Source organism: Hyperolius riggenbachi, chromosome 7, assembly GCF_040937935.1.
Source record: "Hyperolius riggenbachi isolate aHypRig1 chromosome 7, aHypRig1.pri, whole genome shotgun sequence".
NCBI classification, from domain to species: domain Eukaryota; kingdom Metazoa; phylum Chordata; class Amphibia; order Anura; family Hyperoliidae; genus Hyperolius; species Hyperolius riggenbachi.
In genome coordinates this window covers 80,232,468-80,248,269 of record NC_090652.1, presented here as the reverse complement: position 1 = coordinate 80,248,269, position 15,802 = coordinate 80,232,468, and the positions used below count along the sequence as shown (strand labels likewise).

The following is a 15,802-nucleotide window of genomic DNA, read 5'->3' as shown; positions in this document are numbered from 1 at the left end:
ACACGCAAAAGAATAAGAAATCAGGACGGGGGCAAATAGTTTTCCACACCACTGTATATGGAAAACAAAGCAGATTGAGATCCTCAATAGTGCAATATGTCAAACCAATTGTTCAAAAGAGTAAATATACAAGAATATTCTCACAAAGGTGAGATAGCTCTGGTAACCACTTGGCAGGCAGGTGGGGAGATTAGACTCGACCCCACTCGGATTCAAAATGTCGCTCACCATAGATGTAGAACAGGGGGTAACCCCCCCCCACCAAGAGTGGACACTCAGGGTAAACAATTGTTCAAAACCGAAGCGATAAAATAGTTAAAAACTGTTTAAAAAGTGAGGTAGTGGTGAACTTACCACCCCCAAGTAGACACAATCAGTTATTCATTGAAAAATATCTTTATTCAAATAGACTCCAAAGTAATAGCAACACGTTTCACTGGCAACATCCCGCTTCATCAGGCAGTATATGGAGCTTGTAAAGATCCATCCAGGTATGAGCTCTCATCTACAGGGCCTCATAGCAGTTGCTATGGTTGCTATGGCTATTGCTACGCCCCTGCCTACACTCATGTCTCTGATCTGCAAACACACACTGGGTGTTCTCCATGCTGCTTATTTTGGGAAAGAAATATGGCAAATGGACAGGATTATCAAACATGACCAACTAATCTCTCCTTACTCAGATATTGGACTGCATTAATCACTATTTCATAGCACTAACTGGGTCAGGTTCAGTGGAGTCTTATCAGTTTGTCTGAGGGATGTAATGTACATTATATTATATATCAATTCACAGATTGGATAGTGGCTCAGAGAACAAAGTGGCTATCTGTAACATATAATGTAAACTTATGCTGGGTACACACGATACGTTTTTCCGCTCAACTTTCCATCCAATCCTATTTTTTTCCACTCGATTCTCTTATCTTCCGCTCATTTTTCTTATCTTTTTCCATTCACTTCAATGAGAAATCGACCAAAAAAACAATCTGAAAAAATATCGGACATGTCGGAAATTATCTATTGAACCCATCTATCGAGCGGAAAAACGTATGTTGTATTCCCAGCATTAAAGCATACCTGAAGAGGAAATAAAATGATGAGATAACCCACTGTATCTATCGATCTAATCTGAATTAGGACTTTACTGGGATCCTATAGTTATGGTTTGTGTTGAAAAGCTAAAAATCTAAGTTTAAAGTTTGTATTGTCTCAGCTGAATGAAAACCGTTTTTTATGTTTCACAGCTTCAGTCTTAAACTATCTTTTACCTGAACTTAGAAGTGTTTCTCTCCCATGCTAGAGTTTTACAGTCAGTAATTAGTCACTAAGAGTAAAGGTGGCCACACACACCATATAATTAAAAGATCCAATTTTTTACCAATTCGATAATTTCGATCGGTTGTCCCAAAAAAATCAAGATCTTTTCTTTGTTTTCGATCGATAAATCTGATCGAATTTCCTGTTTTTTCCCCCCCAATTTTTGGAGATTGGACAATTTGAGACTAACTTTATCAAGAATTGTATGGTGTGTGATGGATTGTCAATTACTTGATGTACAGTTCCAATCATTTTTTTTCAGAGCCTTTAATTACTTTTTTCATGATTAGGGAACAATTGAACACAGGCATGTGGTACATTGGTCAGATTTTTGAATTGTTACAATCAGTCAGAAAAATGGATTGCTATTCTTGAATTGAACAGATATTTAAAAATTGTATTGTATGTGGTCACCTTTAGGTTATTTTCACACAACATGTGTTTGTTCTGTTCTGTTCCAATGGCGCTTCCACACTGGCACACTTACGTAGCGGTGCGTTGATTTTCAGTGGAATAACTCACAACATGCTGTGCAATACCACCCAATGCATGCAGTGCAAGCATAAAGTCTATGGACTGTATGGATCGCATCTTAGCAGTAAGGTGTGATCCGACTTTATATGTACGCTGCGGTGTGAACCTATTTTCAGGATATGCACTGCAATGCATAGAGTGTGAAAATATTATTTGGCTAAGATCACAGTGGCCATTGCGATGGGTTCCCTGTAGCAGCAAGAAAGAAAGGGCCTGGAGGCGCAGAGCAGCAAAGTCAGGAAGGCCACACATGATAGTGTAGCCTGTCCTGGAACCTACAGGGTTAAGGTTTTGGTGTGGTGGCTGGATAGTGTAATGGTTAAGGGCTCAGCCTCTGACACAGGAGACCTGGGTTCGAATCTCGGCTCTGCTTGTTCAGTAAGCCAGCACCTATTTCAGTAGGAGACCTTTGGCAAGTCTCCCTAACACTGCTACTGCCTATAGAGCGCGTCCTAGTGGCTGCTGCTCTGGCGCTTTGAGTCCGCCAGGAGAAAAGCGCGATATAAATGTTCTGTGTTTGTTTGTTTTTGTTTAAGGTTAGACAGGAAGGGGTAGGTGTTAGTTAGGGAAGTGGTAGGCGATTGGGTACGATATTAGGGAGGAAGAAGGGGGGTGGAGTGTCAGTTGGAGAAGCACGGAGGAAAGCTACACACCTCTTGCTTCCCTCCACACCATGGTCGGCTTAGAGGCCTTTCTGGATAGGGTCCGAGCTGAGGCAGCCGCACGGGGATGGGAATGGGTTCAGGGTCAGATGGCAGCAATGGATCCTGGACCGAGCCCGCAGCGGGTACCCGTGCCCACAGATCAAAGCCGCCGGAGTGGCTCAGCCCCGAGCACACACCCGCCAGGAGATTCAATGGGAGCCCCGTCAGGGACCCTCGGGCGCCCCCAGCCAAGCGCAGCAATGCTACTGCTGGGGGATCTGCCAGGAGGAATCTCGAGCAAGGAGAGAAATCGGCGACCAGCAGCAAGAGGAAGACGCCAGCAGCATCTTAGACACCAACGGCTGCTTCACAGCAGGCCTCCCGCTCGGGAAAACAGAGCGGGGTCAAGCAGCAGTGGTTCCAGACATACGGGCACCGCCCACTCCCAGACCACGGCGGCGGCCCAGGCAGTGCAGGATGACGGCGGGAGTTCGGCCAGGAGGCAGAAGAAGGGAGGGGCCGCGGCGGCAGCTCGATGTAGCAACGTGGGCAACAGGAGCAACAGTGCCCAGCGTTCAGGAGAGACGAGCCACAACTCGAGGGGAAACATAGCCAGCATCATGGGACCTACACTTCCCTCTCCATTAGAGGAGGGCTCTGCAGCAGAGGACGATCCAGTAACGCTTACTCAGTCCCCCCTCCCCTTGAGTCCACCTGCAACAGTTGTCAGGTTGGAAGTAGCTGTGCAGACTGGGGAAAAGACAGGCGAGTCTTCAAAAAAGGGAGAGACGGAGATTATTCGCTTGGCAGACGCTGCCAAGGCTGAGATGTACACGTACTTTGAGGGGCTCCTTGGTTTTCACCTAAAACCTGAAGTTTAGGAGCATATTTGGAAAGGCGAATTTGTAGAGATTTTTTCTTTGCCGCAGCTAGAAAAATTCAATTTGGATAGAGGGAAGCCCGATGAATCAAAGAGAGGAGGAGGAGAGGCGCAGCAATCATTTGATCCCGCGCACGTTCCAAAATTGGTGGCAAGCGTTTGCTATTTTGGCGAGTGTAATCAGGGAAAAACAGCCTGAGCATTGCTCAGCCCTTTTCGGTTACATGAACTCCATTGGGGAGGCTTATCGTTTGTACGGGGGTAATGCATGGCTCAGATACGATGAGCAATTTAGGCAGAGAAAATCCGTACGCCCCGGGTTGAGATGGGATCATAAGGACATCAATTTATGGATGAGCCTCATGATCCCGGCGAAAGGATCGCCGTCCTTTCTCGGGCAGACCAGTGGATCATCATTGTCAGGACAGTCTTCCAATAGAGTTAAGGGGCAGTGTTGGCAGTACAACGACGGTACGTGCAAATTCGGGCAGTCCTGCATGTTTAAACATGAGTGTAACGATCGGTGTAACACAGAGGATCTGATTACCGGTGAACTGCAGTCTCACAAGGAATACAGAATATACCCGATTATTGGTGATCTGCAGTATCACTGATAATCAGATATATCTACTAACCTCTGGACACCAGAGAAACAAGTGAGTGTTAGGTGCAACAGTATACTTTGAGTACTTCTCCAGAAGTATGTTCCTTCCTATGGCCTAGACTCTCCAGGGGGGAGGAGCTAGGCTGAAGGTGGGAAGGACAGAGCGTGAGTGACAACGGAGATGGAGGGTGTCACTAACAGGTCTGGGAACTGCCTCAAACAGTAAGGTCAGTTCTCGAGGTCGGCAAGCCAGGTCGTTAACACACAGACAGATAAGGTACAGATTCAGGAGGCAGATACGGAATCCAATGAACAAACAGGGTTTGGCAACGGAGTATCAGAATAGCACAGTACAGAATCAGGAGGCAAATACAGAGTTCAGGAACGAGCAGAGTTTGGCAACAGGATATCAGAAATTACAAGATCAGAGTTCAGAGGAATAGTCAGGCAGGCCGAAGGTCATAACAAATAATACAATTCAATGTTCCTAATGCTAAGGTGTGAACTCCTTGATGTCAACACCTTTGGAAACTATGCTAGAACACAGATACAGACAAGGTCTGAGTGCTACCACGTAGTGATCGCAACGGCAGACAACCAGAGAATGACCAGCACCCAGTATATATGGTAAAGCGCTCTCCAGCGCCTCCTCTAAGTGCTGGACCAATGGCAGGTGGTAAAAATGTCAGCTGACCCGTCTAGTCAGCTGACCCTTTTCTGGCTGTCATATAAGCTCTGCCTCTCAGCGCGCGCGCGCGTCCTTCTGAACCTATGTGGACTAGCAGTCCCAGCCACATCAGACATGTCTTGTAATGTAACGATTGATTCAGGCGCGGTGACCGCCGCCCCGCTCTCTAAGCGAGTGGCGGTCTCCCCGCGTCCGGCCGCAATGTCAGCTGCTTTGCCCTGCGTACAATCCGCCACCTCCAATGCGGAATCCACCGCTCTGCCCATGTGCCACCATGTTGAGCCCTTGCGGCGGCTTTTCCGCGTTTCCTCACAATGAGTGTTCCTCATGTGGAGGATCCCACCCTGCCTCCTAGTGTTTCAAGAAGAGAGGTAAGTCTGCTGAGGTTACTAACAAAAGGGACTTAAGAACTTGGCGGATCTTTTGGACATCAGGTTTCCAGGATCCTCAGTTTTGTTGGTGCGTGCTGATGGCACCCCTTTGACTCGATTCCAATTTTCAGCTATTTTTCGCAGGTGCCTGAATCATTTAGGTCTCCCACCCACTGAGTATGCCCCCCACTCTTTCCGCATAGGTGCGGCGACAGAGGCGTCGCGTTGGGGCTTGGGTGAGGACGTCATCAAGAGGATAGGCTGGTGGGATTCCATGCGATTCAAAACGTATGTTAGAACCCATCTTAAATAAAAAAAACAAAAAACAAAAAAAACAACAACTTTAGGTTTGGTTTTAGGGGAGATATTGTTAGCTTCTTCCTTGTTTGTTGCAGATGCCCCCACTCTGGTCTGGATAGTTGGGCCCTCTTATATGTCAAGGGGAGCGAGACGAGCGGCAGCTCGTTTTTCACAGACAGGTGCATATCAGGTGGCTGGGATTCCCTGGCATGTTATGGCCCAAGGTGCTTCCAGAAGTTCATAAATATGCAAGATGGGACAAACCTCCTAATGTGTTAGTTTTGCATGTTGGAGGTAACGACCTGGCAGTCAGATCGACCTGGGTCGTTATAAAAGATATCAAATATGATTTCCTAAGGCTCAGGAGAGAATTCCCCTCTATGGTCTTTGTATGGTCAGATATCATAGCTAGAAGCTCTTGGAAACGGGCCAGGTCAGTGTAAAAAATGAACAAGGCCAGGGTGAAGCTCAATAGGGAGGTGGCCAAGTTTGTGGTTAGGAATGGGGGTGTGGCAGTTAGGCATTTGGAGTTGGAGGATGAGGTGCATTTGTTCCTGAGTAGGGATGGAGTGCAGCTGAACGATATAGGCACAGATTTGTGGACGTTGGCACTCGAAGATGGCATTCAGAGAGGTTGTGGGCCTCGATGGCATAAGGTGTCACGCCTGCTAGTGGTGGATGTGTAAGGGCTCCGGAGGTTGGTGGTTTTTCGATGGGGGATTTGCATTGGGGGCAAATCGATCATTGACTTCTTCTTCAGAAAAGTGAGCTTTTGGTGGGCAGAATTCCGGGTATCATCTGTGTTGGGTATACCTCCAGATCCCTTACCTCAGCTCTCTGGTGATAATTATGTTGCACTAATTTTGATTTAAAAAAATGTTGTATTTTGGTTAAAATAAAGACAGGCTGCTATTGCCTTATCAATCCAACGCCAGGTGGTCCGAGTTTTATTGGTTTGTCTTAAGTGTTATGGGTTATGGGAAAATCAGAGGTTACAAGGGGTACAGGCTTACCACTATCAAGCAACACAATGAATTGGGACAGTGGGGCCGCACGTTATCTGTGTGTTGCGTCGGATACAGTGAAGCATACAGTCAATGAAAAATATGCTTCAGTGTTGCCAAACATCAGTTAATTTACTGACTGTCAATAAAAAAAGTTAACAAATCTGGGCTAAAGGTGGCTATACATTTGTAGACTTGGCAGCCAATCGACCATAAGATTCAATAATTATTATGGAATGTGATGAAAATCGGTTCCACCAAGAGCACGATTGACATTTCGACCAATTTCAGGACAAAATTGGTTGGACATGCTGGAAAATCTTGGCCCGACGTGCTCGATCAGGTGTGCAGTAGTAACACTGTACAATAATCACACATGACAAACGTGACAGAAACCCCCGGTCACGCCCCCTCACATGTTTGTATATACCCTCCCCAGTGACAGTGCATTAATATTTTATCTATCCAGTGTCCGCTGCTGTCTCTGCACTCTTCATCCTCATTTGCGCCCCACGTGTTTGCTGGTGTATTGCATGTGGGGTGCGTGTGTGACATCTTAAATTTAAAAACGTACTGTCAGTAAATCTTTGGAGCTTTGTTCGTTAATTTTTTTTCGAAGGTTGACAACTAGAGATGGCTCAAACTGTTCGCCTGACAAATAGATCACAGCGAACAACGCGTGTTTGCATCTATTCGTGAACATATGGCGTGTTCGATTCACCCATATACATTATAATGGAGTCATACATGGACCCCTCGCCCCAGAGTGAGCAGACACATGGCAGCCAATCAGCTATGCCTCCCACCTGGACCCCCCCCCCCTATCAGAAAGCCAGCACAGTAGCCATCTTACACTCTGACTGTGGCTGCTGTGAAGGAGACTAGGGACAGAGCTGTGCTGCAGATAGGGAAGGTGTTAGTTAGGCCTGTTTTCTGTGTCCCCAGTGGAGTTTCTTGCTGCTACAGTACCAATTCACCATCTACATAACCCAAGAGCACTTCTAAAGGCTGTGTTTTGATCTTTTGATATTGATGTTCAGTGTGTCCACACAGTGCACTTTAAGCTGTTGCAGACAGGTGCAGTCAGTGCTTATTGCTACAGTAGTTCACCCTTCAATGGGCTGTTTTTCTTTTTCATGCTATTGCTATATTGTAGTTTCGTGTGTCCAGTGCACATTAGCTGTTGGAGACAGGTCTGCTGGTCCTAGTAGTGCACTGACCATAACCCAATAATCCTTCACCACCACTACTGGCATCTAGTATCCACTACTGCTCCCTGTATAAGGCCTCAGTGCAGAATCAGTGTTTTTTTTGGTCACTTAACTGTCATTTAACTACCTCAACCCGACCATAGGGGCTGGAAAACCACAATTGCCTGCACCCCCGTGAATGTGCATACAAGCAAGGCAGCCACTACACAAAGATTTGCTGCCGAGAGGACTAACATTTATGGCCTGGAGGTGTCAACTAGCAAAAAGAATAATTTGCTCACCTGATGTTATCACTAAAGCTCTTTGCCGTTGTTGGCGGTGCGTTAAATGCTGTGTTTCATCTGTTAGTGTGAACCGAGTCTAAACCTTACACTACCTCATTGCCATGTACGCATAATGGATGCGTTAAAGCACTTAATTCCACAAATGTAGGAATGTAATGTGATTTCTGCCCTTTAGAGATTAAAATCCGGCTCTGCGTCAACTATGTCATTTCTGGTGGGACTTTTGCCATAGACCCCCCTCCGGCATGCCACGGTCCCCTTGAAACAACCGTTCAATCACTTTTGTTGCCAGTAACAGTCCCAATAGGTTTTAAAATTCGCTTGCCCATTGAAGTCTATGGCGGTTTGCAAACTTTTACGGCAAACTTGAATTTGCGAACTGAAAATGTCATGTTTGCGACATCACTATTGGAAACACTAATCGCAAAGCACCGCTGTGAACGTGGCCTAAAGGAACAGTCTGACTGCAGAACAAGGGCTGTTTACTACACTAGATTCTTAAAGGGAACCTGAGGTGAGAGGGATATGGAGGCTGTCATATTTATTTTCTTGTAAACAATGCTAGTTGCCTGGCAGCCTTGTTGATCTTCTGGTATAATTAGTGTCAAAACCCTGGAACAAGCATATGGCTAATCCAGTCAAATTGGAGTCAGCGGAGATCTGCAGCATGCTTGTTTAGGGTCTATGACTAAAAGTATTAGAGACACAGGAGGAGGAGGACTGCCAGGCAACTGGTATTATTTAAAAGGAAATAAAGATAGCATCCTCCATTATCCCTCTCACCACGGGTTCCCTTTAACCATTACAGAAGAAATAAGGAACAAGCTAGATTTATAAAGGAATGGGACTGTACAGACACATGATTATCTCATCATGTCACTTCAGGTACCCTTTACATATAACAGTAGTACAGCTAATTGTAGCATACAGATTAAAATCACCACTCTCAGAGTGGGCTAAGCAGTGTCTTTAACAGCTCTATAAAAAGTATGAAATGTTATATATTTGTATCACCTCACAAATGTGTATTTGTGAAGAACACTCTCTATGTGTAACATAGGCTGCTGTCACGATGGAGATTTCAGAGGCCAGGATCGGGACTGGAAGTACTTCTCAAGGCCTGCTAAATTTAGTGGTGGGAAGTACTGAGCGATCCTCTTCCTAATCCACCACTTGCCCTCAGAGGCGTGGGTGCCCCATATACGAGTGAACTTGTACCGGTAATGCTCTCCTCGGATCCACCTGCAGGGGGGGTAAGAGGAAAACTTGTCAGACAGGTTAAAGGAGTCTTCTAGTATGTTATTGCAAATGGTTTAAAGTGGACCTGAACTCTTGCACAGGACAGGAGGAAAGCAGATAAAAATGCACCCTGTACTTTTTTAGAGAGTTTAGCCTGTCTAATTCCCCCTCATCTATGACTGATCACAACTGTAATTTGATCCCTCAGCTGTGTCAGCTGGCTGCCACGGCAGAGAGGTAATTGGCAAACACTGGATGTTAACCCTATGTCTGCTTCCATGAAGGCAGGAAGTAGATACACTGCAGATTTATTGCAGAATTTTATCAGTTGTAACAAAAATGTTTTTATTTAAAGGGTATTACGCTGTTGCTTATATTTTAGGGCATAGAAACAGTTCTGAGTTCAGGTCCGCTTTAAGCACCATTTGATAGAAATATCATTTGTTTCTGGAAAAGAAAAAAAATCAAGTAAAACTAAAGAAAGCAAATTCATAAAATAATGATGTTGACTGGCATCAATTATAATTATACCTGTAACAAATATGGACGGGGCAGCTGCGGCGAACAGCGCTGCCACCGTCGCCACCTCCGTTCCCCTGCCTGACCAGTTACCCGTGCCTCGGGCGTCTAGCACGCCGAGGACGGGTTTGTCAGTTGCCCATAGGGTTGTGTTGACGCGTGCGCGCGCGCACCGTCACAACCTTTATGCGGCGAGGAGGCGGCTCAGCTGACCTGCGGGTCGGCTGACGTCACGCCATGCGCCCGTCGCCGCTGATTGGCCAGGCGCAGGGGGGCGTGCTTCGAGGTCTCCTCGGGCTCTTAAGCCCGGAGGATTCAGTAGATCTTTGTCTGCTGTTGTGATCACTACGTGTAAGCGCTCAGACCTTAGTTAGATCCGGTGTGCTTTGATCCGGGAAGAAACCGGGGATTTCATACAGCTCTAGGATTTGTGCATTTTATTGTTATTATCTGTTTATGACTCTGGCTCGTTTCTGACTATTCTTACTCTTTAGTGATTCTGTACCTTTGCTCATCTGATCTAGTTGCCTGAATATCATTCCTCTCTCTGCTCTAGTGATTCTGTACTTTAGCCCATCTGATATTGCTGCCAAACTCTGCCTGTTTACCGTTACTTCTCTGCCTTCCGATTTTGTACTGTATCTGCCTGGCTGTTACCGACTCGATTAGTCTGACCTCGCTACTCACCAGTGGGCCCTTGTCACTGGTGAGATGTTCGCTGTACTGACAGTGCCCACCAGCTCCTCTGGTGAGGTATAGTCAAATCTGTCAGTATATACTGTATGCACCAATCACTACACTCATTTACAATAAAGTGTAACTAAGGTCTCGATATTCTTGTGTTGCTGTTGTTGTATTCTTGTTGTATTTGTATTATTTGTATTATTGGTGTATTGTTGTATTTGTATTATTGGTGATTCTGCAGATCATCACATAATCGGATATAGTATCTGCATTATTGGTGATACTGCAGATCGCCAAATAATCAGAACTTTGTTACTGTTGACGCCAATCGTTACAATACCAAATTAAGTTTACAAATCAAAATATTCTTGGTGAGGCGTTACTCCCTGATCCTGTGCAGCTAAACATGCAGACTCCTAAAGCCTCTAAACGCCTGTACCCACAACACATTTTTTATGTCAATTTTTTGCGACAAAGTTTAACTCCTTGGTGTTATGATTCTTTCCAGATTTTAGGGTCTAAAAGCGGTGCAATTTTTTGCACCCTTTCAGACCCTAAAACCTGGAAAAAATCATGCTGCCAGGGAGATCTGCAGCAATTCCAGTAATCACTCACCTCCCTGGCTGCAGCGCTGCAATTTTACCTCCATCTTCTGGGTGGCGCTGCAACTCTAAAGTGAGATTGCCGGCTGTCGTCATGACGACAGCGGGCAATCTCACCTGGAGGAAGCAGAGCCCCGGAGGAGAGGAAGAAGAATGGTGGCTGACGTCGGAATCCCCCGGGAGGTATGTAATAACACCCGCTGCGCGCATTGCTCTGCACACAGCCTCCGGCGACTACCCCGAGCAGAGGTCGGGATTACCGCTCTGAGCTGTGGTTTTCCGCCCCGACGCTAGCTCGGGATTACCGCCAAGGAGGTTACCAAAGCCTTGTTAAACGATGTTGCACAACACAGCCACACATGGTGATCGCCCATCTTTCACTGAATGTCACGGCGGATCAGATTGTGCATAATTGTTTTGATCGCAATAGACTTCCGCATAAAATTACCGTGATCGGGTCACAGCCGTGGTGTGCCATCATTTGTACTCACCACAGAAGATGGATCAGCGTTCCCTGATCCATCTTCTGCAGTCTTCAGGTGGGTACCTGGCTTCAGGCTAGGGTCACAGTGGGCTATGCGGTCCCTGTAAAAGCAGAAATGCAACCCATTGGAACGGTGAAGTAGCGAAACGCATTATTTGTTATCAATGAAAAAAACTATGCTTCACACTGCATCTAGTTGTGCATTGGGATGCTACATGCAGTGTAACCGTACAGTGAAAATCACATAGGTGTGAGGCGACGTCGCACAGCAACACGTCACTGTGAACGTAACCCCAGTTCTCTGTTATAAGAGTTGGGGGCCCCTCTGCTTATTTCCTGTACAGGGCCAGCACTACCTTATGGGGCAACCTAAGCAATTTCCCCAGGGCCCCAAGCCACCTCTCCCCCCCCCCCCCACTGTGTCACCTCTGTCCCCTCAGTAACCCCTCCACCACCTCTGTCCCCCTTTGTGCCGCATCCTATTCTAACGATGATCGTGATATGCTAATTACACAGAACTCGGAACTCACTATATAGTGTAGTGTACCACAGCAAAATGTCATTTTACTGAGTTTAAAGTCCACTTTTTATAAAATTTCTCTCAAACGGCAAGATCTTTTCACATTTTCAGACCATTTGAACTGTTGGGTCATTTGTAAGTCGGGGGGACTACCTGTATACTATAAAGACCTTAAATGCCATTTAGAATTTGTTTAAAAAGTCCTAAAACTTAAAAGAAACGAGCGGACGAGAATGCAAAGAAGCATACGCATGGTCAAGGCAGCACAGGCGCAGTGGCCTGCCGACTCAAAATCGGCAAAAGCGAAACTAAGGACCGGCGCGGGCACAGGACAGCTGCAGGAGGCTGATAGAAGCCCCAGGTAAGTGAATCTCGTTTTTTTAATTTGGCTTTAGATACACTTTAAAGTGAACCTCCGGACTAAAAATCTACTCAGCAGAACTGAAAAGGCTTGGTGTTTCTTTAACAGTTTCACAGCATCAGAACTTTGTTTTTCTTACCAAAGCATAATTTTTAGCTGCATTTTTAGCTAAGCTCCACCCATCAAAGAAAACTGTCCGGGCTTTTTACCCTGATGCTGTGCAAAGCATGATGGGATTTCCTATGTTGTTATATACATTGCCTAGCAACTGGGAGGGGTGATCAGCACACAGGATAGTTGGAACTGTGTCTCATGCTCCCTGTTACCTCCTTTCAACCAAAAAGATGGCTGCCCTCATGAAATCAAACATTTGCCTGTTCTTTTAAAACAGGGTGCGTAAGAGATTATATTACCTATCTATTTTAATTAACATAACTAATGTAACTTAATGACAGTATGTTTGTTTAGGCTGAAGTTCCTCTTTAAGGAGTGGGGTAAGGTAAGGTAAGTTGGAGGTATCTATAATTTCCATAAATTGTAATGAATAATTTTTTTTTCATAAAGGTCGTCATGCTGTGGCTGATATTTTGGAGCATTTGGAGCAGGGAGGAAGTTCAGAGTTTAATTCCACTTTAAGGCGCCCATTGTTGATACAATCTTGATTGTACAAGCTTATTAAATCTGTGTAGTAGATGGGTAAACTGAGTGAATACACTTTGTATGGATAGTATAGGTAGTCCGTCAAATTGCATAGATGTGGCAGGAGTACAGTCAAGATTGTATCATTGATGGTTACCTTAAAAGGTTCTTGAACCCAATAAAATATTTAAAAGAAACATATGATGTACCTGCAAATAAACATTACTTACTTACCTTGCCTTAAGTTCCTTTCAGAAGCTCACCATTTGCTTCTGATAACGACCCCTTTACGTTCTGACTAGATGTAGTTGTACTTGTCCAAGCGGCCTCACTGGCTTTCTGCGCATGCGTTGTCCCCCTTTTCCGGCTCATTTACTTTGGGGTTGTTCATGTCTGCCCTAAAGAGGGTGACATCACACTGACACAGGAGTGCTGAAGTTGTTACGGGGTCAGCACCATTTTCAAAAAGAGACTTTCATCCATCAAGGTGGAGGAACAGAACGTGGGAGAGGAATAAGAGATCATTGAGTAACCTAGATGGGAGGTAAGTATGATGTGTTTATGTTTATTTTAACTTATATTTTTAAGTTTGGATGTCCATTAGTATAAGTAACATCCCTAATAATGTAACCAAAACTTATGATGGGAACAAAGAAGATCATTTGGACGCATGTGGCAGATTAGTAAAATGGGCGCCGCATAGACCGTAATGTTAATTGCAGCTACAGTAGTGCCCAGGGGATAATTTGGCGCCAAATAAATGTAGTAATTAGGTGGTGCGGATATTGGCGGAGGGGTTTTTACCAGCGAGGGCAGCACAAATATCAGCGGAAATTGTGACGGGGTGTGGGTTAGGCATCGATAGAGGGAGAGTTAGGGTGAGTGAGAAAAGGGTTAGGTTAAGCGATATAAAATATCGGTAAAACTTACCGATATGCTGCTAACATATTTGCAATAGTAGAATATTGGTAATTTCACCAATATTCTGCTGTCGGCTGTCGACCGCTAGAGTAGGGGTAGGGAACCTATGGCTCGGGAGCCAGATGTGGCTCTTTTGATGGCTACATCGGGCTCACATACAAATCAGTAGGGGTTGATTCACTAAGCTACACTGCTCAAGCAGCGCAGCTTAGTGTGGCAGCGCAAGTAACATTTCAAAGTAAGCACGCTACTGCTGTAGCATGCACTACTAACTTACTCACACTCCCCTCAAAATGAACAACGGCTGCTCCAATTGTCCCACTCTGTACCCTGTCAGGTCCAGTGACTTTGTAGAACAAGAACCTCACACTTTGATTGGCCCAATAGGCTGCCTGTCACTTGACAGTCAGCCTATCGGGCCAAAGTGCAGGGATCTCGTCCTACAAAGTGAATCAACTCCCAAATCAGCTAGCCAATTGTAGACAAGACAAGACAAATAACATTTATATCGCGCTTTTCTCCTGGCGGACTCAAAGCACCAGAGCTGCAGCCAGAGCCGGGACAAGGTCCTCCAGCACCCAAGGCTTAGACACCAAAGTGCGCCCCTCCATCCCTCCACCCCAGCCGTCACACACTGATTGCTATTAGACTAAGAGGCACCCCAGGGCACCCAACACCTTAATCTCTAGTTATCTGGCTTGTAGTCACTTCCATGTATCTCCTTTTCTTATTTCTTTCTGCTTCAAACACAATTAGGAATGACAGCTGAATGAAATGTGCGCCCCCTCCTACACTGCGCCCTGAGGCTGGAGCCTCTCCAGCCTATGCCTCGGCCCGGCCCTGGCTGCAGCCACTAGAGCGCGCTCTATAGGCAGTAGCAGTGTTAGGGAAACTTGCCTAAGGTCTCCTACTGAATAGGTGCTGGCTTACTGAACAGGCAGAGCTGAGATTCGAACCCTGGTCTCCTGTGTCAGAGGCAGAGCCCTTAACCATTACACCATCCAGCCACTACTAATTGTACAAGCTGTTAGTCTGTATTTCTCCTGTCTGGCTCTCGGGGAAATTGCTGATGTTGCTGAAACCCAAGAGAAGCTGAAGACGTGTCTGATACTTCCGCTGCCCGGCGGATCCAACAGTATACACATCACCATGGCAACAGGGACGTGAGCCCTACTGTCCCAGTTTGAAACATATTGTATGGCTCTCACGGAATTACATTTTAAAATATGTGGCATTTATGGCTCTCTCAGTCAAAAAAGTTCCTGACCCCTGCTCTAGAGGGTGCTAAAAAAATCATATCTGGACACATTGGGTCTCAGCATAGAAGGATTAAGATGAAATGGGGCCTTAAGTAAGATAGCAGTTTTTGCCCACCGCTTGCTCACCGCTGATGGTCACCTGGCTTTTTTATCAAGATTTGGGAGCGGGGTTAGCATCCACCAGGCCCCTAGACTCTCTCCAGGCCCTAGGCAGTTGCCTAGGTTTTTCTTGTGGATGATCCGGCTCTGGGTCCCAATCAAGGTAATGTCCTGAGTTCAGGTTTATCTGAGTTTTCTTAAAATGGTTAATGGTGCATGGAAATAGGTTTCTCTTTTCATTCTTTCATATGGAAATAATGTTGTTATGTAAACAGCAATGGAAACCTCCCTGCTAGGAATAGCCAGGGAGAGTTTTACAAGGTGTGATGTTCAAACAGACATTCACTAGCCAGATGTGTGAGAAGCTCTGAGTGTGCTGTGTAAGTAAACAGAACCGAGAGGGGCTTTTAATCCTCCTATACATGTTCCTCTACACTATTATTCTGTGCTGATTTAGCTGACAACTAATAAACACTTTGGTGTTTGGGAAAATGGGGAACGGGAACAGGAAACACAACTTGATGACTATACCTGCCCCATTACAAAATAAAATAAAAAAAAAAATGCTGTGTTCACTTTTTACATATACATATGCTGCATGCCCACTAAGGTGGATACCGCATTCTATGCTGCCT

The 15,802-nt window shown here is 45.6% G+C and overlaps 1 protein-coding gene across 4 annotated transcripts in view; it reads right to left on the bottom strand.

Annotated features, from left to right (window-relative positions):
* LMF1 (lipase maturation factor 1) overlaps positions 1-15,802 on the bottom strand; it is a 716,474-nt gene that overhangs the window by 145,240 nt on the left and 555,432 nt on the right. For 3 of the 4 annotated variants that reach the window (XM_068244158.1, XM_068244160.1, XM_068244159.1), the window contains exon 11: positions 8,855-9,082. In XM_068244158.1, coding sequence (XP_068100259.1) covers positions 8,908-9,082 — 175 coding nt within the window. In that variant the 3' untranslated portion in view covers positions 8,855-8,907. Of the gene's footprint in view, positions 1-377; positions 6,919-7,689; positions 9,083-15,802 lie in introns of those variants that run through there. The other variant, XM_068244157.1, reaches the window with a different exon arrangement.